General features: G+C 48.0%; 1 protein-coding gene across 26 annotated transcripts in view; it reads left to right on the forward strand.

The window, feature by feature from the left end:
- Nucleotides 1-25995, forward strand: part of ERI3 (ERI1 exoribonuclease family member 3) — a 146665-nt gene that overhangs the window by 64555 nt on the left and 56115 nt on the right. For all 26 annotated transcript variants that reach the window (XM_070078596.2, XM_089300799.1, XM_089300801.1 and 23 more), the window contains one exon: nt 12765-12837. In XM_070078596.2, the coding sequence (XP_069934697.2) occupies nt 12765-12837 (73 nt within the window). The remainder of the gene's footprint in view (nt 1-12764; nt 12838-25995) is intronic.

Raw genomic sequence — 25995 nt, forward strand, 5'->3', positions numbered from 1 at the left:
TCAGCTGATGAGCCTCAACCTGTGTTCCCATGATCCCATATTTGGGATTTGGGAACTTGTAATGAAAGAATACAGTTCCCATTGGAATATGCTACATTCTGCCCAAAGATTGACCAAATGTAAAGTTTGTTTGATCCCCTGCGTTTCTATTTAGATGATTGATCATGGTAGCATGTGTCCTGTTTGTTGATTTAAGAGTGGCATATGCCACATATCTTCACTCGGCCTGCTTGTAAATGTCAGTTACCCTCCACTGCAGCTCTTCTCTCAAGGAATACTGTTGGAGACAGCCGTGGAAGTTGTTATGCATATCCTGGAGGTGCTGGCCTTCTAGCGGTGGCCCAGCATCAGCCCCTGTTGAGAGCTGCTCCAGGTCCATAAATACTGTCCTGGGGCCTGTGGGGACCATCAAGTGATCAGGACAGAAAGACCTGCACATGCATAACTAACTAGGGGTAAGTAAGGTAGACTATGAAAACATTTTAAAGAAGGCACAAAATAAATCCTTGGAGAACCCAGAGTAGCACTGTAGACAGAATAGGTAGGTGTTTTTTTTTTTGTTTTTTTTTTTTTTTTTTGTCAAGCAGAGTGGACAGTGAGAGAGAGACAGAGAAAGGTCTTCCTTTTGCCGTTGGTTCACCCTCCAATGGCCGGTGCACTGCGGCTGGCGCACTGCGCTGATCCGAAGCCAGGAGCCAGGTACTTATCCTGGTCTCCCATGGGGTGCAGGGCCCAAGCACTTGGGCCATCCTCCACTGCAGTCCCTGGCCACAGCAGAGAGCTGGCCTGGAAGAGGGGCAACCGGGACAGAATCCGGCGCCCCGACCGGGACTAGAACCCAGTGTGCCAGCGCCGCAAGGCGGATGATTAGCCTAGTGAGCCGCAGTGCTGGCCTTCTTTTTAACAGTAAATTTTTTTATAAATAAAAAAGCAGTTTTTTTTATTTTTTTTATTTCAGTTAAGTTGAACTAATCTGGTTGAAGCTGCCCACTCTTCCTCTTCCTTCCTAGTCCATAAAATGGCCTTTTGCCCCCCCTGAGAACTCTGGAGCTCCATGGGCCCAGTTTAAAAACCACAAGCCTGTTCTAATGCCCACATGGAAGTGTGAGACTGTACAGGTGATGTGCTTATACATCTTAAAGTATTATACATCTTATACATCTCCAGTCAGAGAGCTGGAATCAAGGCAGAGGAGGAATCAAGCCAGATGGTGAAGGGCAACAGCTCTGTCCTTGAGCAGAGACCAGGCTGTATCCTAGCTCCTGAGCACTAGGAGGGTGTCTCTCTGTGGTGCCTCCAGAGGGCATTGTTGGCCACATAAAAGGCAGCCCAGGCATGGGGTCAAGGTGGCAACAGGCCAAGTGGAGCCTGAAGTAGAAGGAGCAAGGTATTTTAGAGATGGCCCAAATACTAAGGAGCTCCTGATTTCCTTGGCAACGAAAGAAAAAGAAAATCAACTGAAGCACTGACCAAAGTGCCCTGGAAACCTCTCGTCATGCACCTGGTGGGCCTCTTCCCCATTCTACATTTCCTGCTGGAGGTTTTGCCATTCCATCTGGAAAGGAGAGCCTGGCCAGATCTTGGTGCCGGCTCCAGCACTTCCTACGCACCAGGTGGGGCACTCTGCCCTATCCTGGAAGAGTTGCATTGGAAAGACACTGGAGAGGCACCTTGTCTTTTTGGTTCCTAGAGAGGGGCTGGAGAATGGAAGTTTCAGGGTTTCATGGAGTACTTGTGGCCCTGGGAAGGTGCATGTTATGCTTTTCTGTAGGCTGTTTATAGCACTTGCATGCTTCCTGTGGATTCCACAGGGGAGAAATGGGAGTAGAGCGAGTTCACAGGTGGACTAAATAGCCATGGAGCAGGGAGATGCTCTAACACATGCAGTACCTTCTGGAAGCTTCAAATAAGCTGCGGGGCCTAAGCAATTTGAGATGAGTTTTCCATGGGAGGCCCAACAACCTAGCCTATAAGGCATCCCTCTATACCCACATGTGTTCTGGTTTCTGTTGGGAATTCTCCAGAGCAGCATGTCTGGGAATACTTCCAGTTGTGTTGCCAGATCCAGACGCAGGTGATGGCCTTTCGTCTGTACCACAGGGAAACCAAGAGGAAATTTGATGTCATTTGCCCCTGAACAGCAGGTCGCTGCCAGATCAGACACTGCTGATCAGAGCTGTGCAGAGGATACCCAAGGGGAGACTGATGCATGCAGCCCTGGTCTTCGAAGCTGGGGAGACTCCCAGGTGATAGCCTGGCTCACTCCCAGGGCTTTCTGTCTGGCTGGATTCACCCTGGCCTGGAGCCCAGTCCCGGACTACATGGCAGCTGTGGCCCATGCCAGGCCAGAGTTGCACATACACCAGGGGGAGGGAATGCAGGGGAAGGACAGGGCCTGGCAGTAGAAGACACGCAAGAGATAGTGAGGTGATCAGCCCTTCCTCAGAGTGGCTACCAGATATTGTAGAATGAGCAGAGTCTTGAGAATTAAGAGACCTGGGTTCATATCCTTGCTTCATTACATTCCTCTTAACATTCCTGTTGTAGGATCTCGGGAAAGTAACGTTGCCACTCTCAACTTTCATTTCCTCGTTTGTAAAATTACAAGTCTCTCTGGTCCCTGATATCTGTGGGGTGCCAGTGTCATCCTCACTCCCCTTCCCCAAGGCCTGGAAGGGTTGGCCTGTAACCCCTTATCATGGGGCCTTATAAGGAGTGAATTAGCTGAAGGTGATGTGAAGTGGAGTTGGGGTGTTTGGCCAGGAGGGCGTGGCCAGTCATCTCTGCTTGAGGCCCTCCTTGTCCAGTCCTTTCAAGCTGGCTTTTAAGAGATGGGTAAGGGTGATGTTGGCGAAGTGAGGTAGGAGACCTGCAGAGGTCACTCTTCATAACTCAGTGGCTCAGTTGTGCAGCCTCACACTTGTACTTTCTTCATGTTTAGGACAGTGGGACTTGCCCCATCCCTGCTCTTCCATTGATGTCCTGAGTGGGCCATAGTTCTCAGCACCACCGTGACATGTACTAATACGGCTGTGGGAAAAGATGTTTTAATACTGTGAGAGTTCTCCCTAGAAAACTGGCCCCTGCCCCACCCCCATCTGAAGCATTGCTGCTGGTGGTGAAATTCATTAGTGTTCCCTGACAGGCAGTGGCGACAGAGATGCTCACTGTCTGCTTCCCGCTCCCTCGCTCTCGTGCTCCTGCTTCACGCACGCTGATATTTAAAGCTGATGGGCTGCTTATAGACTTCTTGTACCATGACAAGTTTGGGGAGGGAGGGGTGCGGAAAGAGACAGACAAGGAGCCAGCTGTCACGCTGGTATTTCAAACAGTACTCTCTCCTGACCCTTTGCAGGCTCCAGCAAGTGTATCATCTTTCTGAAGCCTGTGGTTGGAATTGTAACCTGCAGCAGTCCCAGAGGATGGGGGCAAGTGTGTAGGGGCAAAGTGGGCTGAGAAGTCAGCAGTGCATATTCCCAGGCTGTGGATAGGCAGAGAATAGAAGGAGGTGGGAATGGGGTGGGGGTGGGGTAGGGGCCAAGAGGGAATGAACATGCTAGCTTGCTTGAGCAAAGGGATTGAAATTGCGTCTTTGTGTAAGTGTTCCCCAACATTGCCCTCCCATCACCAGAGAGATGAGATAGCCCTTTCTCAATAGTCATTTAGCTCAATCATTGTTGGTACTGTGGTTACCTTCTGCATGAGCCTGGAAGCTTTTAGAAGTTAGGAATCAGGTCTGATTAGACTCTACCTTTAAGGCCCTGGGTCTCAGCACTACTCATAGATGGGGGTAGGGAGGCAGTTAAGGTAAAAGCATTCTCCTGTTTTGTGTCTGACTGGAGTCTTGGATTTTGTTTCCTGGTGTTTGTGTGCTGATTCTTTAGATTTGGAGAGAGAGTCCTCAGGTGCCGCCTCCATCCATAACTCCTCCCCTCTTCCCAAACTTCTTTTTTTTTAATTTTTTTTTAATTTTTTTTATTTTTGACAGGCAGAGTGGACAGTGAGAGAGAGAGACAGGGAGAAAGGTCTTCCTTTGCCATTGGGTCACCCTCCAATGGCCGCCGCTGCAGCCGGCGCACCGCGCTGATCCGATGGCAGGAGCCAGGATCCAGGTGCTTTTCCTGGTCTCCCATGGGGTGCAGGGCCCAAGCACCTGGGCCATCCTCCACTGCACTCCCTGGCCATAGCAGAGAGCTGGCCTGGAAGAGGGGCAACTGGGACAGAATCCGGCGCCCTGACCGGGACTAGAACCCGGTGTGCCGGCGCCGCAAGGTGGAGGATTAGCCTAGTGAGCCACAGCGCCGGCTTCCCAAACTTCTTAGAATTCATTTTTGAAGCTGCTGAGTTATATGCCTGTCTTCTCCAGCAAGGATACTGCTCTAGTATCCTTTTCTGACTGAGGCACTGTCTTCTCAGTGCAGGTGACCTGGAAGTGTCTCCAGAGGCCTATGCTCGTTTGTTCTCAGCTGATCTCTTTATAGCCAGAATCTCTTCCCTATTACAAAGCCCTTATTCTAAAATGTGTTTCCTTTGGCTACCTCCCTTAACCCTTACAGAGCAGGCGTGGAGGTAATGCCACTTGCCCAAGAGTATATGGCCACTTGACCAACTTACCTCTTAGTGCAGTGGAGCCATGGTTTTGGATGAGGGTTGAGTGTATTCCCCACCCATCAGGGACCTTTCCAGCTCCAGGATCCCACTGTGGGGAAGGTCACTGTAGAACAGGCCAGGGAGGATGGCCCAAGTGCTTGGGCCCTGCACCTGCATGGGAGACTAGGCGGAAGCACCTGGCTCCTGGCTTCGGATCAGCGCAATGCGCTGGCTGTAGCAGCCATTTGAGGGGTGAACCAATGGAAGGAAGACTTCTCTCTCTCTCTCTCTCACTCACTCACTGTGTAACTCTGCCTGTCAACAAACAAACAAACAAACAAAAAACAGGCCAGGTTCCTTGCTTCCCTGCTCTTTAAACCTTATCCGTGCCCTCAGTGCTGCCCTTGGTGTCGTCAGTTTCAGGCACAGCAGTGTGTGTGTGCGTGCGTGTATGTGTGTGTGTGACAGGGTGGAGGTGGAGCACAGAGGGTTTACTCATGAAACACCTTGGACCTCTTCTTTTGGAGGCGGGGAGGGGCCAGGATACCTTTTCTCTCTGCAGACTCCAGAGTATTCTTGAACTGTCAAGGACCATCTTTGATGTGATCAACTCCTAACGCACCCATAGTCCCCATACTTAGCCCAGTCGGCTTCTAGCAGGAGTTTCTGGCTTGGGGCCTTTCTCTCCCTTCCTGTCCTCACTAATTCCTACGCTGGCTAAGACATATGTGTGCTGGGCCTGCCTGGGGTAGGTTGTGCTGTGCCTTCTGACTTGGTGCATCTCACAGGTGAGATGGATGTTAACCAGCTTTGATAAGTCGGAAGCTTGAACATTAATTTTTTATACATCAGCAGCAGCCAAGTGAGTGAATTCAATTATGAGTCTGCTTTCTCTCTGCCCACCTCCCTTCAGTGTGTTGGTTCAGAGCTGAGACTAAGGAACCTGTTGAAATGAGAAACCCCTATTTCCTAGCTTGACCCCCTCACTAATTCGGGTTAAATTGCTACGCGATTGCAGTGGTGACACATTGTGTCTGCCTCTGTTTGTATAAGAGGATGCAGTGGGGGAGGAAGGACCAATTTGTGCAGAGATAAAAGGTGTCACAGGAGATAACTAACGCCCTAGCCTCATGCCTGCTCTCATTGTTGCTCAATTTGCTCCGTGTGTAAGCCCAGCCTTCCCCTCTTTCTTCCTTCCCTCCCCTTGGTCATATTTTACCTCCATGCCACAGTGTAATGATGCCCTGCGTAGTGGGGGAGGAGATAGGCACCTCTGGCTGACAGCCCTTCCTGATAACCAAATTCTAGCCCATCCATCACCAGCTCCTCTCCTCAACTTGAGGAAAAGTGATCGTGAAAGGCGGGCCGTTTATCACCCAGGGCCTGTTTATCTCCTCTGGGTGGGGGAACGGAAACAGGAGAGACAAAGAACCATGTCCCCAGCTAAGTGCTGCCTTGGCTGGGGCAGCCTGTGTGTGCTGGATACGGACTCACGTGGCACTGGCTCTGGAGGCTCTGACTAGAGAGGACTCCCACACTGGGGCCCAGTGGGAATGGGACCTTTCCTGAGGCTCAGCCACCGGTCTTAGAGATTGCGGCAGTTCTGAGAAGCGGGGCAGCATCCTCTGTAGGTGTTTATGTTGGAATGAGCAAGTGTGGAAACAGCCCCCACCCCCCTTCAGAAGTGTGTCCTTGGCACTGTCTTCCCCTGGCTGATTTGCAGGCGTCTCTCTACCTCGTCCTCCCCGAGGCTGGGCCCTCTGTTTCCCTAGGGTCCTGTGGTGACTTTGAAGAAGACAGAGTCTAGCCGGTGCCGCGGCTCACTTGGCTAATTCTCCGCCTGCTAGAATCCTGGGTTCTAGTCCCGGTTGAGGCACTGGTTGCTCCTCTTCCAGTCCAGCTCTCTGCTGTGGCCTGGGAAGGCAGTGGAGGATGGCCCAAGTGCTTGGGCCCTGCACCCGCATGGGAGACCAGGAGGAAGTACCTGGCTTCTGGCTTCGGATCAGCGCAGTGCACCAGTTGTAGCAGCCATTTGGGGGGTGAACCAACGGAAAGGAAGACCTTTCTCTCTGTCTCTCTCTTTCACTGTCTAACTCTGCCTGTCAATAAATAAATGAATGAATGAATGAATAAATAAATAAGAGCAAGTTCCCTCATTCTCTCTCTCGCTCTCGATCTCTCTCTCCCCTTTAAAAAAATAAAATAAAAAAGAAGACAGAGTCTGTCTCCCTGATTTTCACCTCTGCTTAGCAGCTCTCTAGCTCTCTTCGTGTCAGATGAAATGCAGCCCTTTGCTCCTGCAGATGAGAAGTCTGCACATGTCCTAGAGCTGCAGGCATCACAACTGATGCCACATCACTCTGAGACCCAGATCCCACCACCTTTCCCAAGAGACAGAAGATGGACTAAGGGTATCTCCAGGGCGTGCTGTCTCCTTCTTCTTTAAGCGCTTGGATCTGCCAAAACTGAGAGTGACATGGACCTTCCTGAGTTGGATTTTCCCCTAAAAGGTAAAGAAAGAAAAGCACATAAGGAATAATGTCCATGACTTTCTCCAAAATGGATCCTGTTCTCTGGCTGGTGCTGTTGGTGCCTGTCTGCCAGTCTGGCTGTCGGGCCTCCTGCATGCTGCTGGTCTCCTTGACTCAAGCCTTGCAGCCCCCCCCCCCCCCCCCCAGCTCTGCTTCACCTAATCTTCAAAGCTGTGCTCCTGCTCGCAGTGGCTCCACCTTGGCCATACCTATTAGCAAGGAGGGTGTTCCCTTAATGAGCAACTGCCCTGCCTTGGCTGGCGCCGAGCTCGCCACACCTGTTTGCCATCAGAGCTGTCTGGGCCAGCCAGAGCAGCTCGATTGCAGGTGGTAGGGCTGAATGAGGGGTGGGGTGGGGATGCTGGGTTCCTTTTGTTTTGTGCTTTGTGCTTGGGGGGATGATTTCTTACACCACTGTTCCCCCCTCCTCCAACCCTGTCCCGCCATTTTCCTTTGTGTAAGCAGGGGAGGGGCTTTCTGCCTTCTTCTCTTTTATTCAAAAGGAGTACCAAGGGAACTTGAGGGGTACCCTTTCTTCTATAACTTCCCCCTGGATGGAGTAGTGAGGAGCCCAGCAGGATCTGAGCATAGGGTCTGATGTTCTGTTCTATTATGATCCTGAGGGGCCAGTATGATAAGAGCAGGGCCACATGATAAATGCCAAGGGTGAAGCTCTGTTCTGGCCCTAGGCCCCATAGTCTTTGGAAAGTGATTATGTCCCTTGATTTAGAGCCCACAGGCATGACTAGGAGGCCCTTCCTTAAAGGGGCCCCTTACATTCATGAAGCTGAAGAAAGTTTTGATTTGATTGAAAAAAATCCCATTCCTTTTTATGGCCTGGACATAATTGGCTCTTTTCTATTGGCTATCAGTGATGTCATTCCGACCCTCATAAAGAAGGGGAAATCACACCTGTGGACTCGGTGCATAAAATTTCATTGGGCAGCAGTAATAAGTATGACCAGATGATGTTTGGGCAGTTGAGGAGCTTTGTGCCCAGTGAATCCAGCTGCATGGAGACCTGGGCACCATAAACCTGCTTGCACGTTCATGCCCGCAGGCTAGTCCAGGGCCCACTGCCAGTGGCTCTTTTCTTGGGATCAGTGTCTGGTAGGAGCTTGGAGCATTCAGACTCTTTGTGCCCGGGGCACTTTCATCCTTAGACTCCTAAGAACCTTGAATCCAGGTGTGACCTTGAGTGACCAACATGCTACCAGCCTCCCTAAGGGTTTGCCTTTCTAGGGACATCTACACAACTGATGGCTATGCACTCAGAAGCCTTGGATTCCATTTCTAGTTTAACCCTTGGCTTGTATGATTGAGCAAATCCTTTTTCTTCTCTGAGCTTCAGTTCTTCTTCTTCTTTTAAATAGGGGATGATGAACACTGTAACTTACATTCCTCAGAGTCAGTCTCTTGGTATTCTCTAAGCTGGGGTAGGGTTGTGTGGGAGAGATGTGTAACTGTCTTCCCATGAGGCACCTGGGAATTCAAGTTCTGGCATTTGGCTCTGTGTGTCTCATGAAAATGGAGCTGTGCCCTCCTCCATTTATATTGCTTGTTTCTTGGGGTCACAGGGCGAGGACCACCCTGAGGACCATTTAACAGCCTGAATGCATGTGAATGAATCTGCAGAGTACACATGTACCTGCAAGCGATGTGAGCCCCCAAGTGAGAATTCCAGTCCCTACGTCCTATATGCTTCAATCAGGCCTGAGGTACAGATGGCATTCAGGATAGCTGGTGAGCTTTATCTGAGGCTGATACCCAGGCTGACACCTTCTGTGTGCTCTGTTTTCAGTGTAGGCAGTCTGATAAGTACATGTGTCTGTGTATCCTTCTCAAAGAGCAGCAAACAGGATCCTACTATTCTAGACCCTTCCTAACTTGGTAGAAATAGCCACAGCTGTCATCTGCACGTGAAATCCAGATGAGGAGGAGGAGGCCTCTTCCTCCCCCAGGACTGGCCACCAAAAGAATTGGGGGTGCTGCAGCTGACCAAGGGAAAATGAGATAGGAGCTCCCTGCCTTTTGCTTGCCGGTCCTCCAGACCTGTTTCTTTGTAGACTGTGATGCTCTGGTAGCCTCCTTCACTCATAAACCTTTATGTGATTTTTCTGAAGTAGCTCAGCTCAGCAAGCACTTTCACAAATACCGAGGATAAGGAACATGAAAGAAAGATCAGAGGAAATAAGGAAATTATTCAAACAGATTACAATTATGCTTGTTAGGCAGGCACATTCTGGCTTCTGAAAAATTGCCTAATTTCTTCATATTCTTGGTCCTTGGCCTCACATGGGCACATCCTATCTGGATACCCCATGATCATCTTGGCCTCAGCCAGAATTTCCCTATCAGGAACTTGACTGGTTAATGCTGCTTTGTCACCTGGATGTTTGAGAGGAGCCTGCCATTCAGGTAAGGTGTCTTGAGTCTCACAAAACTAAATCCTTAGGGCCAGTGCTGTGGCATAATGAGTAAAGCCGCTGCCTACATTGCTGGCATCCTGTATGGGCATCGGTTTGACTCCTGGCTGCTCCACTTCAGATCCAGCTCTCTGGAATGGAATACTGGCCCCTAGTATTTCAGTAGAAGATGTCCCAAGTCCTTGGGTTGCTGCATTGGTGTCGAAGACCCAGAAGAAGCTCCTGGCTCCTGGCTTTGGATTGGCCCAGCTCCGGCTCAGCCCAGTTCTGGCTATTGTGGCCATTTAGGAAATGAACCAGAGGATGGAAGATTCTCTCTCTGCCTCTGCCAATCTGTAGCTCTGCCTTTTTCAAAAAAAGAAATAAATCTTAGAAAATAACAATAACCGAAAAAAAAAAACACTCCAAAAACTAAATCCTTACTATAATACCTGAAACATGGAGGTTGGCTTCCTTTTTTTTTTTTTTTAAGATTTATTTATTTGAAAGGCAGAGTGACAGAAAGAGAGAGTGAGCTCTTCCATTTCCTGGTTTATTCCCCAAATGGCCACAGTGGCTGGAGCTAGGCCCATCCAGAGCCAGGAACCAGGAACTTCTTCCAGTTCTCCCACATGGGTTCAGGGGCCCAAACACTTGGGCCATCTTCTGCTTTCCCAGGTGTATCAGCAAGGAGCTGGCTTGAAAGTGGAGCAGCCAGGATGCAAACTGGCACCCGTGTGGGATGCCAGTGCTGCAATTGGTGGCTTAACCCACTTATGCCACAGCACCAACTACACCGCAGCACTGGCCCCAGTAAATAAATCTTTAAAAAAAAAAATAGCCAGGAAAGATGACAGGTGTTTTTTTTTCCCCTAAGAGAAGTAGCCTCAGATAATGCAGAGTCTCCGAGGAGCTACAGTTTATCATATCTCTGGAGAAACCAGAAACAACAGACTTAAAAAAGTAGACAAGTGCATCGTGAAATGGACATAAGAAATGTAAAAAGAGGACCTGGTGATCAAATGGGATGCGGAGCTCAGTGAGGGAAAGCAGTAAAGTCCTGTTCTGTGGCCTGACTAGTTCTGTGGTTTGAACGGGTCCCTGAACAATGGTGTTGAGAGCTGGGGCCTTTAACAGGAGCATAGGTAGTGAGAGCTCTTCCTTCATGAATAGAGTAATGCTGTTATCTTGGAAATGGGTTAGTTATCCTAGGAGTGGGTTCCTTATAACAAGATATATTTGGCCCCTTCCCTGAGTCCCTTTCTCATGCAAGTCTTCATTTGCCTTTCCATCTTGTATCATGGGATGAGATCTAAAAAGATATTTATTATTTATTTGAAAGGCACAGTTACAGAGTGAGAGGACACACACACAACACACACACACACACACACACACACACGGTGGCGGGGGGTGGGGGATCAGTTTTCCATCTGCTAGTTCATTCCCCAAATGGCTGCAATGACTGGGGCTGTGCCAGGCTGAAGCCAGGAGCCAGAAGCTTCTTCTCAGTCTCCCACATGGATGCAGGGGCCCAAACTTGGGTCGTCATCCTCTGCTTTCTCAGGCACATCAGCAGGGGCTGAATCGGAGGAGGGGCATCCAGAACGTAAACCGGTGCCCATATGGGATGTTAGCATTGCAGGTGACAGCTTAACTCGCTATGCCAGCACACTGGCCCCTAGTATTTCTAGTAACAACTTTTTCTGTTCTGTTGACTGTTTGTTTCATTGTCCATTCCTCTGCACAAGCTGAACTTTTTATGAGAAGGGTTAATTCTTACTTTTTTGAGTCCTAAGTTCTTGACCCTCATTAGGCATCAAATACAGGTTTTGTTGCATGGATTTCTTTGGTTAAAACAACATTAGGTGGGTGGGAGGAGGGAGAGGAAACAGCTGGTAAATTTGATTCTAAAAAAAAAGGTGGGGGCAGGGGGCGGCACCATGGCATAAGTGAGTAAAACCTCTGCTTGCAGTGCCAGCAACTCTGACTGCTCCACCTCCGATCCAGTTCTCTGCTTTGGCCTGGGTCAGCAGCAGAAGATGGCCCATGTCCTTGGACCCCTACACCTGCATGGGAGACCCTGAAGAAGCTCCTGGCTCCTGGCTTTGGATCGGCCCAGCTCTGGCTGTTGTAGCCATTTGGGGAGTGAACCAGCAGATGGAAGATTTCTCTGTCTCTCTCTGCCTCTCTGTAACTCTGCCTTTCAAATAAATAAGTAAATCTTTATTAAAAAAAAAAAAAGGAACAAAAATAGGCCTGTGGTTTAAATTCTTATCCTTCTGCATAGTCTCTTCTGTATTCAAAAAACTCCATAGCTAGAGGCTATGAACTGAAACCCTGCCCATCTATCTCTAAATCTGTTTCCTTCCTTCCTTCCTTCCTTCCTTCCTTCCTTCCTTCCTTCCTTCCTTCCTTCCTTCCTCTCTCTCTCTCTCTCTCTCTCTCTCTCTCTATTTATTTATTTATTTGAGAGGCAGTTACAGACAGAGAGAGGTCTCCCATCCACTGATTCAGTCCCCAAATGGCTGCAAAGGCCAGAGCTGAGCCAGGCTGAAGCTGAGAGCCAGGGAATTCTTCCCGATCTCCCTCATGTTTGCAGAGGCCCAGACACTTGGGCCATTCTCCACTGCTTTCTCAGGCCATTAGCAGAGACCTGCATTGGAAGAGGAGCAGCTGAGACACAAATTGGCACTCTTGTGGGTTGCCAGCGCTGCAGTGGGAGGCTTAACTTACTATGCTACAGCACTGGCCCCTCTTGCCTTGTTTCTCAGCCTCTCTGATATAGCAACACAACAGCAAACTGATGCATTGGGAAGAACATAGATTTTGGAGTCACACAGAATTGAATTGAGTTCTTGGCACTATGATTGTTTAGCCATGGGGCCTTGAGTAACCTCTCTGAATCTGCTTTTCTCCTCTGTAAAATGTAGACAACAGTGCTTACCTCCCTGCATTGCTTTGGAGATTAAATATGAGAATGTAAGTAAGAGACTAAGCACACTAAAGGCCTTTAGCATGTAGTCGCTGCAGATGTTATTTTCAGTAGGAGTCTGCAGGCCCTCACGGTTGGGTCCTGGAGCCCAGTGACCATGGGACTGAAGATGAGGGTCTGTTTCTTGGGTGGGGTGGGCCCTGTTTGGCTGTGTATCCTATATACTCTGTTGGACTTCTGGCTTAAGATTCCATGAGTGGAACATGAATATGCCCAACTCGTTCTCTTTTCCCTTTCTTGTAGGCTCCCAGGTCAGTGCCAGTACTTGGGCTTGCCAGTGGCGGATTACTTCAAGCAGTGGATTAATCTGAAGAAGGTACTGTGTCTCCCAGCCCCACTGAGGGCTCCCCCTGGTCTTCCTGTGCCTCAGAGCTCCCCTCCCTTGTTTTCTTTTCTCATCTTCTCTTTCTATTTCTTTTTGTTCTTTTCTTTTCTTAACATCCCTTCTTCATCTGCCGTAACTAATTAATTCACTGGGAGTAGGGAGCTGCTTGGAGACCAGGCTTCCGGGTGGAGTGTGACACTGCCTTAATTGTCACCCAGACTTGCAGAGGAGTCCCAGGTTTACTGGGCTCTCACTCACAGCTGAATCTCTAGACTGAGCTGTCTTGTCTCTAAGAGATGGGGCATGAGCTGGGCCTCTGGGGAGGTTTTCTCCTTTGATGTCATCATGAGTGTGGCTTCTGGTCCTCCTGACTGGCCCTGAGGTCTCTCTGGTTTGGAAGAGGAATTCATTCAATCTGACTTTAGTCATTCCTAACCTTAGCGGAGCTTTGCTCAGGTGAAGAAGGGCTATGCAGTCTTGAGCCTGGATCCCCTGGGACATGAGAGAGGAGACTGGCAGGAATGCAGCATCAGGCACCTGAGGAGTTGGCGCCAATTCTGTGGACCTGGAAGGACCCTGTGTGCTTAGGATAGTGAGCCCTGACAATGAATCATTCAGAAAACTGCATTTTGTGGTTTGTGCTGTACTTCCTGGGTAAGCAGAAGAAGGATGGGTAGGGATACACTCCCTGCTTCCCTGCTCCAGGAGGCCCAGGCCATGAGGGAGACCCATCCCATAAATCATAATGATGAGAAGACAACAGCCCTGGGGCAGCCTCAAGAACCTTATGCTGATGGTCGGCTTAGAGACAGAGGGAAGACATCCCAGAGGTCAGGGTGGTGACCCCTGGGGAGTCTGAGAAGAGAAAGGTCATCAGGGGTTCAGCCCATGTATCGCTAAAATTTGGGTGCTGAGCTGGGCATTCAAAGAAAGCAACTGTGGATATAAGGAGGAGCGAATGTTTTCTAGGCAAGGAAAGCAGCATGCAGGGGTGTGTGTGTGTGTGTGTGTGTGTGTCTGTCTAGAACTAAGTGAGCATGTGGAGGAACGATAGAAGAGAGGAGCTTTATATATGACTGAGAATGACCTCAGACTTAGTTCTGAGCTTTGTGGCAGCATTTATGAGCACCTTTTCTTTTCCCTGGTGTTCAGGTCTTTTGCACTCTGGCTTGTTTGTACTTTGACCCCTATCCAGCTCTCCTGCTTTTCTCCCAGCAACTGTGCAACCACTACTTACTAGTTGTCATCTTTGGCTGAAGTGGGGAGGCTCTGCCCTCCCTTTGGGCCTTGGCCTTTGGCACTTCCCTCTCTGAGGTGTCCCCCAGTCATCTTCAGGTGAATTCCCTCTCAGAGAAGATTCAGCTCAGATTTCACTTCTGGCGAGAAGCTCAGCTGTCAGTCTCTTGCCTTGAGGTCCCTTGGCACTTGAGCTCTTAGTTATAGTGGTTGAAACTGAGTCCAGGTGTGTTTACTTCCAGACATGTGTCTGCAGCCCAGAGACTGGGTCTGGTTCCTCTCTGTGCACCCGGGACGGCACTGGGGCTGGGGACAGTGTGCCCAGCGAGTGATTTCTGGCTGACTGGCTGACCTTGGAGAACTAGCTCCATCGAGGCCTTGCATGCTGGGTGAGGCTTGTGCTCCTGGAGGACAGCATGCCAGCTGTCAGAGCACATCTGAGGCAGCTTGCTGGCCTTAGCAAATGCAATGTGAAGGCCCGGCCAGGCGAGGCAGGCGCTGACCATGAACAATTCCTCTGTGAAGTTCACTAGACTTTTTGGTGTGTGGATAGCTCCCTGCCTCTGGGTTCCCTAGCAGAAAGGCAGGAAAACAGCCAACTCATGTGGTGACATTGCTACCCAGGGCCACCTTGATGCTACCAGGCCCCAAGGGTGGGGCTGTAGACGAGCTGTCCTGAGCCTGTTTAGTTTGGTTCTCCCCCACTGCCAAGCTGTAAAGGGAAAGAAAGAATTCAAGAGGAAACTGAGGACTCTGTTGCCAGTTGGCCTTGCGATTTCTTCTGTGAGGTAAACTGAGCAGGTCTGGGAAAAATAAGGGGTCTTTTTTTTTTTTTTTAATTTAAGATTTATTTATTTATTTGAAAGGCAGAGGCAAAGAGAGAGGTATTCCACCCACTGGTTTACTCCCCAAATGACTGCAACGGCCAGAGCGGGGCCAATCCAAAGCCAGGAACCAGAAGCCTCCTCCAGATCTCCTGCACGGGTGCAGGGACCCAAGGACTTGGGCCATCCTCCACTGCTTTCCCACGTCATAACAGAGAGCTGGATCAGAAGTAGGGCAGCCAGGACTTGAACCAGTGCCATGTATGGGATGCTGGCACTGCAGTTGGCAGCTTTACCTGCTAAACCACAGTGCTGGCCCCCAAAATAAGGGGCTTTAACACCTTTGGCTCTGCCCTCCAGCCACATCATATTCCAGGTATGTTTAAGGACCCAGTTAGAGAGATGGCGATGGTGAATTTTAGTCCAGGCCTTGCCAGTTGCCAATTAAGACAGGGAGGTTTCAGAGGTCCTGGAGGTCAGGGGCGTAGCCTTTTTTTTTTAAAAAAGATTTATTTATTTATTTGAAAGGCAGAGTTACAGAGAGGCAGAGAGAAAGAGAGAGAAGTCTTCCATCCCCTGGTTTACTCCCCAGATGGCCTCAACAGCTGGAGTTGTGCCGACCAGGAGCCAGGAGCTTCTTCTGGGTCTCCCACGTGGATGCAGAGGCCCGAGTCTTCTACTGCTTTCCCAGGCCATATCAGAGAGCTGGATCAAAAGTGGAGCAACTGGGAGTCGAACTGGCATCCATATGGGATGTCAGCACTGTAGGTGGTAGCTTTACCTGCTAAGTCACAGCACCGACCCCAGGGCATGGTCTTATTTCTGACCTTTATGCTGTGTGACTTAGTACAAGCTGCACTAAGATTCCTGTTCCCTTAGAAAGAGTAATGATGGGGTGAACATTTGGCTCAACAGTTAAGATGTTGCTTGGGACACCTGCATCCTGTGTCTGAGTGCCTGGGTTCAAGTCCTGGCTCTACTCCACATTCCATCTGTCTGCCAGTCCATACTTTGGGAGGCAGCAGGTGATGGTTCAAGTGGATGGGTCCTTGCCACCCATGTGGGAGACCCAGATGGAGTTCTGGGCTCCTTGCTTCAGCCTGGCCCAGTCCTGGCTGTTGGCATTTGGGGAGTCAACCAGCAGATGGGAAATCTCTCTTTGTCTCTCTTTCAAATAAATTGAAAAAAACTTCAAAAATTATAAAACCAGTGATAGAGAAGACTTATTCTTTTCCTTGTTTCCTGCTCTGTGACGCTGATCTTATTCTGTCCTTTCTCCTTTCCTGCCTTCTCTCCATCTGAACTCCCAGAATTTTGCCCCATGATAAAAAAATAGCACAGTTCCTGGTCTGTTTGGCCTCCTGACACCTGCCTAGTGAGTAAGCAGCTGGAGCTGAATTCAACAGCCCCATTTTCTAGGGACTCTAATATGAGAAGAGGCGAAAATGTTGATCAGCTGCCCTCTTCTCCCCTCAAGTGGTGTGGGTTGCATCAGGAGAGATCAACTTTGCAATGGCTGGGTTTCTATCTCCTGCCTACACTTACTTCCCCTGTAGCAGAGTGGAGCAAGCCAGTGTTTGCTGACATTTGGAATGTCATTGAATGATCTAATACTTTTATTGAGCTGTCAGCTTACAGAGGACTTGGGGCCCTGCTCCCAGCTCCCTTCAGGAGATCAGGGTTGTCAATGAGGGGCCAGAAGAATACACGCACATGCACACACACATATTAATACATGTGACTTGTATAAATGAATACACCAAAAGTGAGTATACTCAGAATTGTACACATCCATACATGCATACTATACTCACCTACAGAAATATTTGGAAATACGCAGCCATGAATGTATTTATTTTTTTATACATGTGTATTCATAAAGTATAAAGACACATGCCATACATAAACATTTACATCTTCATCAAAGAATATTCTTGAGTGCTTTCTGTATGCCAGATATTGGGCTGAGCCCTGGGGATATAACAAAAAAATAGGGATGGGCATTTGGCTTGGTGGTTAAGATACCACTTGTGATACCTGCATCCGATATCAGAGTGCCTAGGTTCAAGTCCTGGCTCTTCCTCTGATTTTAGCTTCATGTTAACATGGAGCCCACGAGGCAGTAGGCTCTAAGCAATTGGGTTCCTGCCACCCACATTGGGAATCCAAGGTTTACTTCCCAGCTCCCAGCTTCAGCCTGGCCCAGCCCCATTATTGTAGGAATTTGTAGAGTAAACCATGGCTGGAAGATTTGTTTCTCTACTTTTCAAATCAATGAAATAAATAATTTTAAAGACCTAGAAAGGATTAATGTTCAGTCATTTCAATTGAATTGAAACGGGTCATATAATAAGGAACCTGACATAGTAGTTTGGGATCAGAGGATAGTTTCTTGAGGGAGTGTCTGAGCTGAGCCCAGAAGGATGGGTAGGAATTGGCTAAGCACAGGAAAGAGCATATGGTAAGGCCCTGAGGTAAAGCCTGGCAGCTTCATGGAAACCAGGACAAGATTTTTGCCTCTTTTGTTCACTGTTCTTTCCGCAGTGCTTTGAATGGATCTGGCACACGGAAGTTTAATCATATCTGTTGGGTGAATGATTGCCTGAAGCATTGTGAATGTGGGAAGAGGAGAGTCATATGAGATGAACCTGGAGGGGGAAGGCAGTAGCTTGTAGACCACACTTTGATTTTGACCTTATCTTTAGGGTAAGGGGAAGCTATTAAAGGGATTAAACAGAAGAGAGGCATCATCTGATTTGCATTTTTAAAAAGCTGTCTCTGACTACAGTGCAGAGAGAGAGGTGCAGATATGGGAGACCAGTTACTGGTTTTTCTTAACAGAGCTTCATTCCGCATTTTTGTATGGGAATAATCATTGCTGAATTTGTACTATCCCTGGTCTCTGTTCATTGAATACCAGTGGTGCTCCTCTTCAAATCAGGGTGACAACCAAAAATGTGGCCCCCACCTCCAGTTTCCAATGGCTTGGATGGGGGTTAGAGGGGATAAGGATAATCTCTGGTTGAGAACCACAGAATTAGACCATTGCTGTAGTCCAGATTATTTTGACTAAATTGATAGCAGTGGGAATGTAAAGAAACAATCTGATTCTAGAGTGTTCAATAGTATAATCAGTTCTGCTATAATGCAGCATATAGGGTCCTAAAAATCACCGTGCTATGGAAAGTCTGCAGTAAAAATGAGATTAGGAGTACAGCACTCAAGATTCATCAGTGATGTGAAAAAAAAAAAGGGAGGGAGATATGAAGAAAACAAAAATGCCAGCCTAGTTTTACATGTTAAGTGATTAAGAAATACATAGATACTACTACATGTGTAGCACTTAACCTTAAAAAAGACCCAAAGATTGCTTGTAAAAATGGGCGTGAGAAGATTCCCAGATGGTGGAAGAAGGTTTTCTGAGATCAATTGGATGTTGGATGGCCTGTCACACTTGTGGTGATCCAGGAGGCTGGTAGATATTTCAGGTGTGTGCCTGTGTGTGTTTCACCTTTTTAATTGGGTATAGTTTCCTATGTGTGTCTAGTGTTTCCTGTGGACAAAACTGTACAACAACAAATGCAAAATTTGCATTATGCTAAATTGTTCCTTAATACCTGAATCACATTGGAACAAATGTGCTCTTTCAGAATGAGTGTTACAGAAACAGTGACTGTATATAGACAAGAAATGATTGGGGCTGGCACTGTGGCACAGTAGGTTGAGCCACTGCCTGAGGCATCAACATCCCATATGGACTCTGGTTCAAGTCCTGGCTGTTCCACTTCTATCCAGCTCCCTATTAATGGGCTGGGAAAAGCAGCAGAAGATGGCCCAAGTCTGTGGTCTCCTGCCACTCACATGGGAGACCCAGAAGAAGTTCCTAGTTCCTGGCTTCAGCCTGGACCAGCCCCAGTTTTGTGGCCATTTGGGGAGTGAACCAGCTGATGGAAAATCTCTGTCTCTTTGTTTCCCCTTCTCCCTCTCTGTAACTCTTCCTTTCAAATAAATAAATTAATAAATACATTTTAAAAACAAAGAAATGATTGATTGTGAAGGTTGGTGATGAGGAATGTTTTTATTATTTAAGCAACTGGGTGAGTTAGAGTGAATTTACTGAGATAATGGAAGAAGGAAAAGCTTTAGAATTAGAAGAATTCAGTGTGGGTATTTTGAGTATGACCTTTAGAGACATTCTTGTGAAAACATTGAGGAGACAGTTGAATATTTAGGTCTGAGGCTGAGGGATGAAGTCTGTATAAAAGATAAAGATTTGGGGATATCATGGGTGTCTGAATAATAATTAAAGCATGGAAGTGTGTGGGATTGCTAAAGAAGAGTGTTTAAGGTGAAGAGAAAGCCTGGGACAGAACACTGAGAAAAATCCACAGTTAAGGGATAGAGAAGGAAGAAGAGTTAGGAGTAGAGAAGGAGGGAGGGTTTTTACTGGTAATAAAGTTCTTGTTTATTGATTACATTTTGTATGCTGTGCCTGTGTTGTCTGAACTAGTTTTCACTAGTCACATGTGTCAATAGATCACCTGAAATGTAGTTAGTATAATTGAGGAACAAATTATAATTTGATTTTAATTAATTTAAACTTAGATTTAAAACTTTTTGAGAGGCCAGCACTGTGGTGTCGTGGGTAGTGAAGCTGCTGCCTTTGGCACTGGCGTTCCATTTAGGCGCTGGTTCAAGTCCCAGCTACTCCACTACTGATTCTACTGCTTGCTAATGCACCTGGGAATGCAGCAGAAGACAGCCCAAGTCCTTGGGCCCCTGTACCCACGTGGGAGACCCAGAAGAAGCTCCTGGCTCCTGGCTTCGCCTTGCCCAGCCCCAGCTTTGCAGCCATTTGGGGAGTGAACCAGTGGGTGGAAGATCTCACTCTCTCTCTCTCCCTCTCTCTCTGTAACTCTGCCTTTCAAATAAATAAGTCTTTTTTAAAAAATGTAAATTCACCAACCAGGTTGTTCTAAACACATTTCAATTTTTTTTCAAAAAATTATTTTAAAGATGTATTTATTTGAAAGGCAGAGTTACAGAGAGAGAGAATGAGAAATAGATCTCTTCTGGATCGGAAGTGGAGCAGCTGGGACATGAACCAGGACCCATATGGGATGCCAGCATCACTGGCAACAGCCTAACCCACTACACCACAACACTGGCCCTGGTAAATCTACATTTTAAACTGTTAATTGTGTAAAAATTGAAATTCAGGCTATTTCTGATGATTTGAAAAATTTTTATTTCCAAGGCAGAGAGAGAAACAGAGCATGCTTCCAACTGCTGGTTCACCCCCCACTCCCACCCTGAATGCCCATAATGGCTGGGGCTAGGCCCTGTCAAAGCCAGAGCTAGGAATTCAACCTGGGTCTCCAAGTGGGTGGCAGGAATCCACTTACTTGAGCCATCACTTGCCTCCTCCAAAAGGCTACATTTGCAAGAAGCTGCAGTCAGGAGCTAGAGCTAGGAACAAATCCAGGCCCTCTATATAGGATGCCACAGTCTTAATCAGTAGGCCAGACACCTACCGCCCCCTACCCTGCTCCCTTCCCCACAAGAAGATTTAGCATCCTAATTGAAATGTGCTGTAAATATGTTACACGGAAGATTTCAAAGACTTGGTATGAAAACATGCAAACCATCTATAATTTTTTGTGTTGGTTACATGTTGAAATTAAGATTTAGATATATTAAATATATTAAAATAATTTCATCTATTTCATTTTACTTTTTAATATGGCCACTTGAAAAATTTTAAATATAATACTGGCTCCCATTACATCTATTTGTTTTGGACACTGTACTTATATAACTACATTATCTAATCCTTACAACAACTTTGGTTAGTAGTTGCTGTTTTCACATTTTAAGATTGAGAGGGGACAGACATTTGGTGCAGCAGTTAAGATGCCACTTGGGGCCGGCGCCACGATTCACTTGGCTAATCTTCCGCCTGTGGCGCCAGTACCCCAGGTTCTAGTCCCGGTTGCTCCTCTTCCAGTCCAGCTCTCTGCTGTGGCCCGGGAGTGCAGTGGAGGATGGCCCAAGTGCTTGGGCCCTGCACCCGCATGGGAGACCAGGAGGAAGCACCTGGTTCCTGGCTTCGGATCGGTGCAGCTTGCTGGCCATAGCGGCCATTTGAGGGGTGAACCAATGGAAGGAAGACCTTTCTCTGTCTCTTTCTCTCTCACTGTCTAACTCTGCCTGTCAAAAAAAAAAAAAAAAAAAAAAAAGCCACTTGGAACTCTTGCTTCCCACATTAGAGCACTTAAGTTTGAGTCTGGGCTCTGCTTCTAATGTATGCCTTTGGAGGCAGTGGTGATGGCTCAAATATTTTGATGCGTACCATCCATATGTGAAACCTGGATTGAGTTCCAGTTCCTGGTTTCACCCTGGACCAGCACCAGCTTTTGCAGGCATTTGGGGGAGTGAACCTGTGAATAGAAGATCAGTCTCCTGTCTCTCTGCTTCTCTGCCTTTCAAATAAAATGAAAATAAATAAGATTGAGAAATAGTGAAGCTTGCTTGATGTACATGGCAGAGCTAGAACTTAGTTTTTCCCTGCTCTTCATGCTAAAGAGATGAATAAAAGAATTATAGAAGAAAAGAGCCCATGAGAGTGTGTTTTCAGAGGCACTGAGGAAAGAAGTTGTTTTCTGAAAAGCAGTGGTCAGCTTGAGACACTTAATGTAAAGACTGAAATACATGTGCTGACTTTAGCAACAAGTGACAGTGGTGAAAACTTTGCTGGCATGATAAGGACAGGAGCCAAATTAGAGTGGATTGGGGAATAAACAAAAAAAATGAGGTGATAGAGAAATTGTAGCTTTTTAAATTTTTTTCAGAAAGGTGGCTTTGAAGGGGAAAGAAAGGATAAGAGCTATGGTAGAGGTTGGTGGAGGTTGATGCGAGTTTTTGTTTTTAAGGTAGAAAACATACATGTGTGTTTGTGAGCTCTGTTATCAGAGGAGGAAAGGAAAAAGGTAGAGAGGGGAGTCAGTAAGGGAGAAGGTGAAGAGATGGGATAGAGAACACAGATTCTCGATGTTGGCTCTCCTCCATTGTAACAGGAGGGGTGGGGACGATGATCGCTGCAGGTAGAGGTATGCAGGCCTGTGGATTTGGTGCTGGCAAGCCCACGTAGTCCCCAGCCAATGCCTTTATTTTTCTCTGTGAAACAGAAAGTGAGTCCTTGCCTTGTAACTAACGGGAGGGCTGGGAAAGTTTCTGGAAAATGCAAGAGGATAGCTACAGTTCTAGTAGATGGTAAATATGTAAGCTGACTTGGGAGCCCGGTAGGACCTCTGGCCGTGCTGAGGGTCCTGCTGAAGCTGATGATAATAGTGGAGACTCTGTTCAGTTGCATGACTTCTCTTTAGTGGAGCAGCTGAGCTGCCTGGCTGAGAACATGGAAAAAGTAGACTTTTAGATTGGTCCAGGGTGAAGGTTTTCCTCAAGAAGCTGTAATAAAAGGAACAAGGGAGTTGAAGATATTGTTAAGTCAACAGTTGGCAAAATGGGTAATGTGATCTGAGCAGGAGGGTGAGGGAACAGAACATGGCAGGAGACGTGATAGATGGGGGAAAGTAGATGGGTCCCAGTAAGATGACAAACAGGCGTTCTGGGTGTAATTGAGCAGGCAGATGGGAGGATTAGAGATTATGGTTTGAGGCCGGTGCTGCGGCTCACTAGGCTAATCCTCCACCTTGCGGCGCCGGCACACCGGGTTCTAGTCCCGGTCGGGGTGCTGGATTCTGTCCCGGTTGCCCCTCTTCCAGGCCAGCTCTCTGCTGTGGCCAGGGAGTGCAGTGGAGGATGGCCCAAGTCCTTGGGCCCTGCACCCCATGGGAGACCAGGATAAGTACCTGGCTCCTGGCTTCGGATCAGCGTGGTGCGCCGGCTGCAGCGCGCCGGCCGCGGCGGCCATTGGAGGGTGAACCAATGGCAAAAGGAAGACCTTTCTCTGTCTCTCTCTCTCACTGTCCACTCTGCCTGTCAAAAAAAAAAAAAAAATATTAAAAAAAGAGATTATGGTTTGAGAGCAGGATGTCTGAATTAGTGATTTCAGAGATGGGACAGTTCTTGGCATTAGCAGGTCCCAAGATGCAGCATGGAAAGGAGTAGCTGAAGTTGGGTGAAAAGAATGTTGTTGTAAATGAGGAATCAAGAAACAGAAAGGGGAGTGGACATTTGGTACAGTGGTAAAGATACCATTTAGGATGCCCACATCCCATTTTGGAGCTCCATTTCCAATTCCAGCTTCTTGGTAATATGCACCCTGGTAGACAGCAGATGATGAGCAAGTACTTGAGTCCCTGGCTCCTTGGCTTTGGCCTGGCTCAACCTCGTGGCTGTTGCAAGCATTTTGGGAGTAAAACAGCAAGTGGAAGATCTTTCTCCATCTGTCTGCTGTCTGTCTCTATCATCCTTTCAAATATACTGAAAATATTAATCTTAGAAACAGGTTGGATAAGATCTCCATAAAGATGGGAGTATGTGGTTCTACACATACACATATAAGGTATATTTACTCACTGCATATGTATGGACACACACACACACACACATATATATATATAAATATGTCTACAAGCATGCCTACAGACATATACAATTCAGCCATTGCTGTGTGTGCATACACTCTGACCGATTGTCAGTAACGCCGTTTGATGCCTGGGCAGGCAGTCTTAGCAGCATTCTGAGTCAGTCCTGAGAGGGCTCAGCCAGTCATGGTTCTCAGTTGAAGGGACACAGGCCACCTGGAATTTAGCAGACCCAGTTGCACCAAGGGGTGAAAATTACTGCACCACTTTCCTTCTGCCTTCTGTACTCTCTGTACTGCTTCAGTTTCTGGGTGCTCTGAGGTGGTGGAATTAGGACTAACTCTTACAGAGAAAGTAAAGAGAAGCAGAGAGTCCCTCTGAGAGGCATTCTGTCTCCTCCACCTCCCCTGGGAGAGGACAGCAGGAAAAACTGCAGAAGAGAGGGTTGGTGTCCTCCATTGAGCAGGACTTTTCCTAACCTTGGAGCACTCAGAGTCCCAGTCAGTGCAGTAATAAATTAAGGGCTTGTGGAAGAATAAATTCTTGCCTTTAGTGAAGTTCTTCATTGGGGGCCATGGACAGGTCAGCAGGTGGGGACCGTGTGGTTTGGCGGTGTCAGCAAGCAGGCTGGAAAACCCCAGGAGGGAGAGGATCAGGAACCCTGCCTGCCAGGTCCCTTTGTCGAGCCATGAGGGTAAAACTGCTCAGGTGCTTCTCGCAGAAGTGAGAAGCCTATAGAATGGTGGCTGTGTGATGCTGGCCACAGAGACCCTCCACTGGGGCTATTCCAAAGCTGCTTTGGAAAACCAAGGGAGGCAGGACTATTTAGGGGCCCTGCAAGGTGTTTTTGTTTTTAGGAAAAGAAATGAGTTTGCTCTAAGGGTGGAAATTTCTGGGCCACTCAGTGGTCAGAACCAGAACTGGGACTGCTGTCTGTGTCATCAGCTTCATCTGGAGTGGGAAGCATTGTCCACAGGGCAGAGGGCAGACATGAGCTACTATCCTGCTGGGAGCCAGCTTTGGGGGCCAGGTAGGTCAGGACCTCTCCCAGTCTTTGGGAGGAAACGTATGCAGTTTGGGCTACAGAGCACAAGGTATAGGTGAGGGAGCCGTGGGGATACACACCTAGACCTGGTGTCAGGAAAGGATGAGTGGGAGAGCAGCCCAAAGTGCACGCTGCCAAAACCCTGAGTGGGGCGTCTGAGGGGCACGAGGCTACCAGACTGTGAGCTCAAGAACCTAGGCCTCAAGAGTCCAGATCTCAGGGCCAGCGCTGAGGCGTAGAAGGTTAAGCCTCCGCCTGCAGTGCCAGCATCCCATATTGACGCCGGTTTGAGTCCCTGCTGCTCCACTTCTGATCCAGCTCCCTGCCAATGTGCCTGGACAAGCAACGGAAGATGGCCCAAGTACTTGGGCCCCTGTCACTCATGTGGGAGACTCAAAAGAAGCTCCTGGCTCCTGGCTTCAGCCTGGCCCAGCCCTGGCTATTGCAGCCGTTTGGGGAGTGAACCACAGGATGGAAGACTTCTCTCTCTCCTTTTCTCTGTATTTCTGTCTTTCAAATAAATAATTCCAGACCCCAGGACCAGCATTGTGGCATAGCAGGTAAAACTGCCGCCTATGATCCCGGCACCGCATATGGGTACCAGTTTGTGTCCTGGCTACCCCGCTTCTGATCTAGCTCTCTGGTTATGGCCTGGGAAAGCAACAGAAGATGGTCCAAGTACTTGAACCCCTGCCACCCATGTGGGAGACCCGGAATAAGCTCCTGGCTCCTGGCTTCGGCCTGGCTGTTGTGGCTACTTGGAGAGTGAACCAGTGGGTAAATGACCTCTCTCTCTCTCTCTGTCTCTCACTCTTTCTGTAACTCTGACATTCAATTAAATAAATAAATAAATCTTTAAAAAAGAAAAGATTCCAGATCCGGAGTTATTCTTCCTTCCGTGCCACCCTCTGCCTCTGGGAATAAGCTCTTAGGGTCTGGTCTAGGGCTGGAGGAGGGGACAGCGCTTCATCTCCAGCCCCGGGCTGCTAGAGCTAGAGGGAATGTCTCCTCTCTTCTCGCCTCCCTGCCCCCATGGTGTAGTGCCCAGCCTGGGCTTTTCCTTTAAATATGTCTTACAGCTGTCTGAACTCTGAAATTTCTTTCACTCCTTCCCTCGCCTTGTTAACATGTGTTGCCTTTGGGGTAATCAGGGAAAAAATATTATGTCCTTTTACAATTACCGGGTTTTGGAATATTAAAATGTCTCGCTGCATCGGCACTGTTATTTTGATTGGTATTCTAACCTTTGACTAGCCCATAAAGCGCGCCGCTCCTGAAGCCAATATTGCAGGACTGAAATTTAATTCCGAAATGATTCCAGATAATAGGGAGACAGATAATATATGCATGAAGGATATTATGTTTGGACTAACTGCAGCAGGGCCAGGGCTGGGGAGCTGAATAATAGCCCAGAGTGAGTTATAATCTGTGGGACAGAAATGCCTTACTGTCAGGGCCAGGAGAGGAACTCTTAAATCAAAGGCACGGGAAAAGG

Source organism: Oryctolagus cuniculus, chromosome 7 (genome assembly GCF_051225735.1).
Source record: "Oryctolagus cuniculus isolate XC-2025 breed Fujian yellow rabbit chromosome 7, ASM5122573v1, whole genome shotgun sequence".
NCBI lineage: Eukaryota > Metazoa > Chordata > Mammalia > Lagomorpha > Leporidae > Oryctolagus > Oryctolagus cuniculus.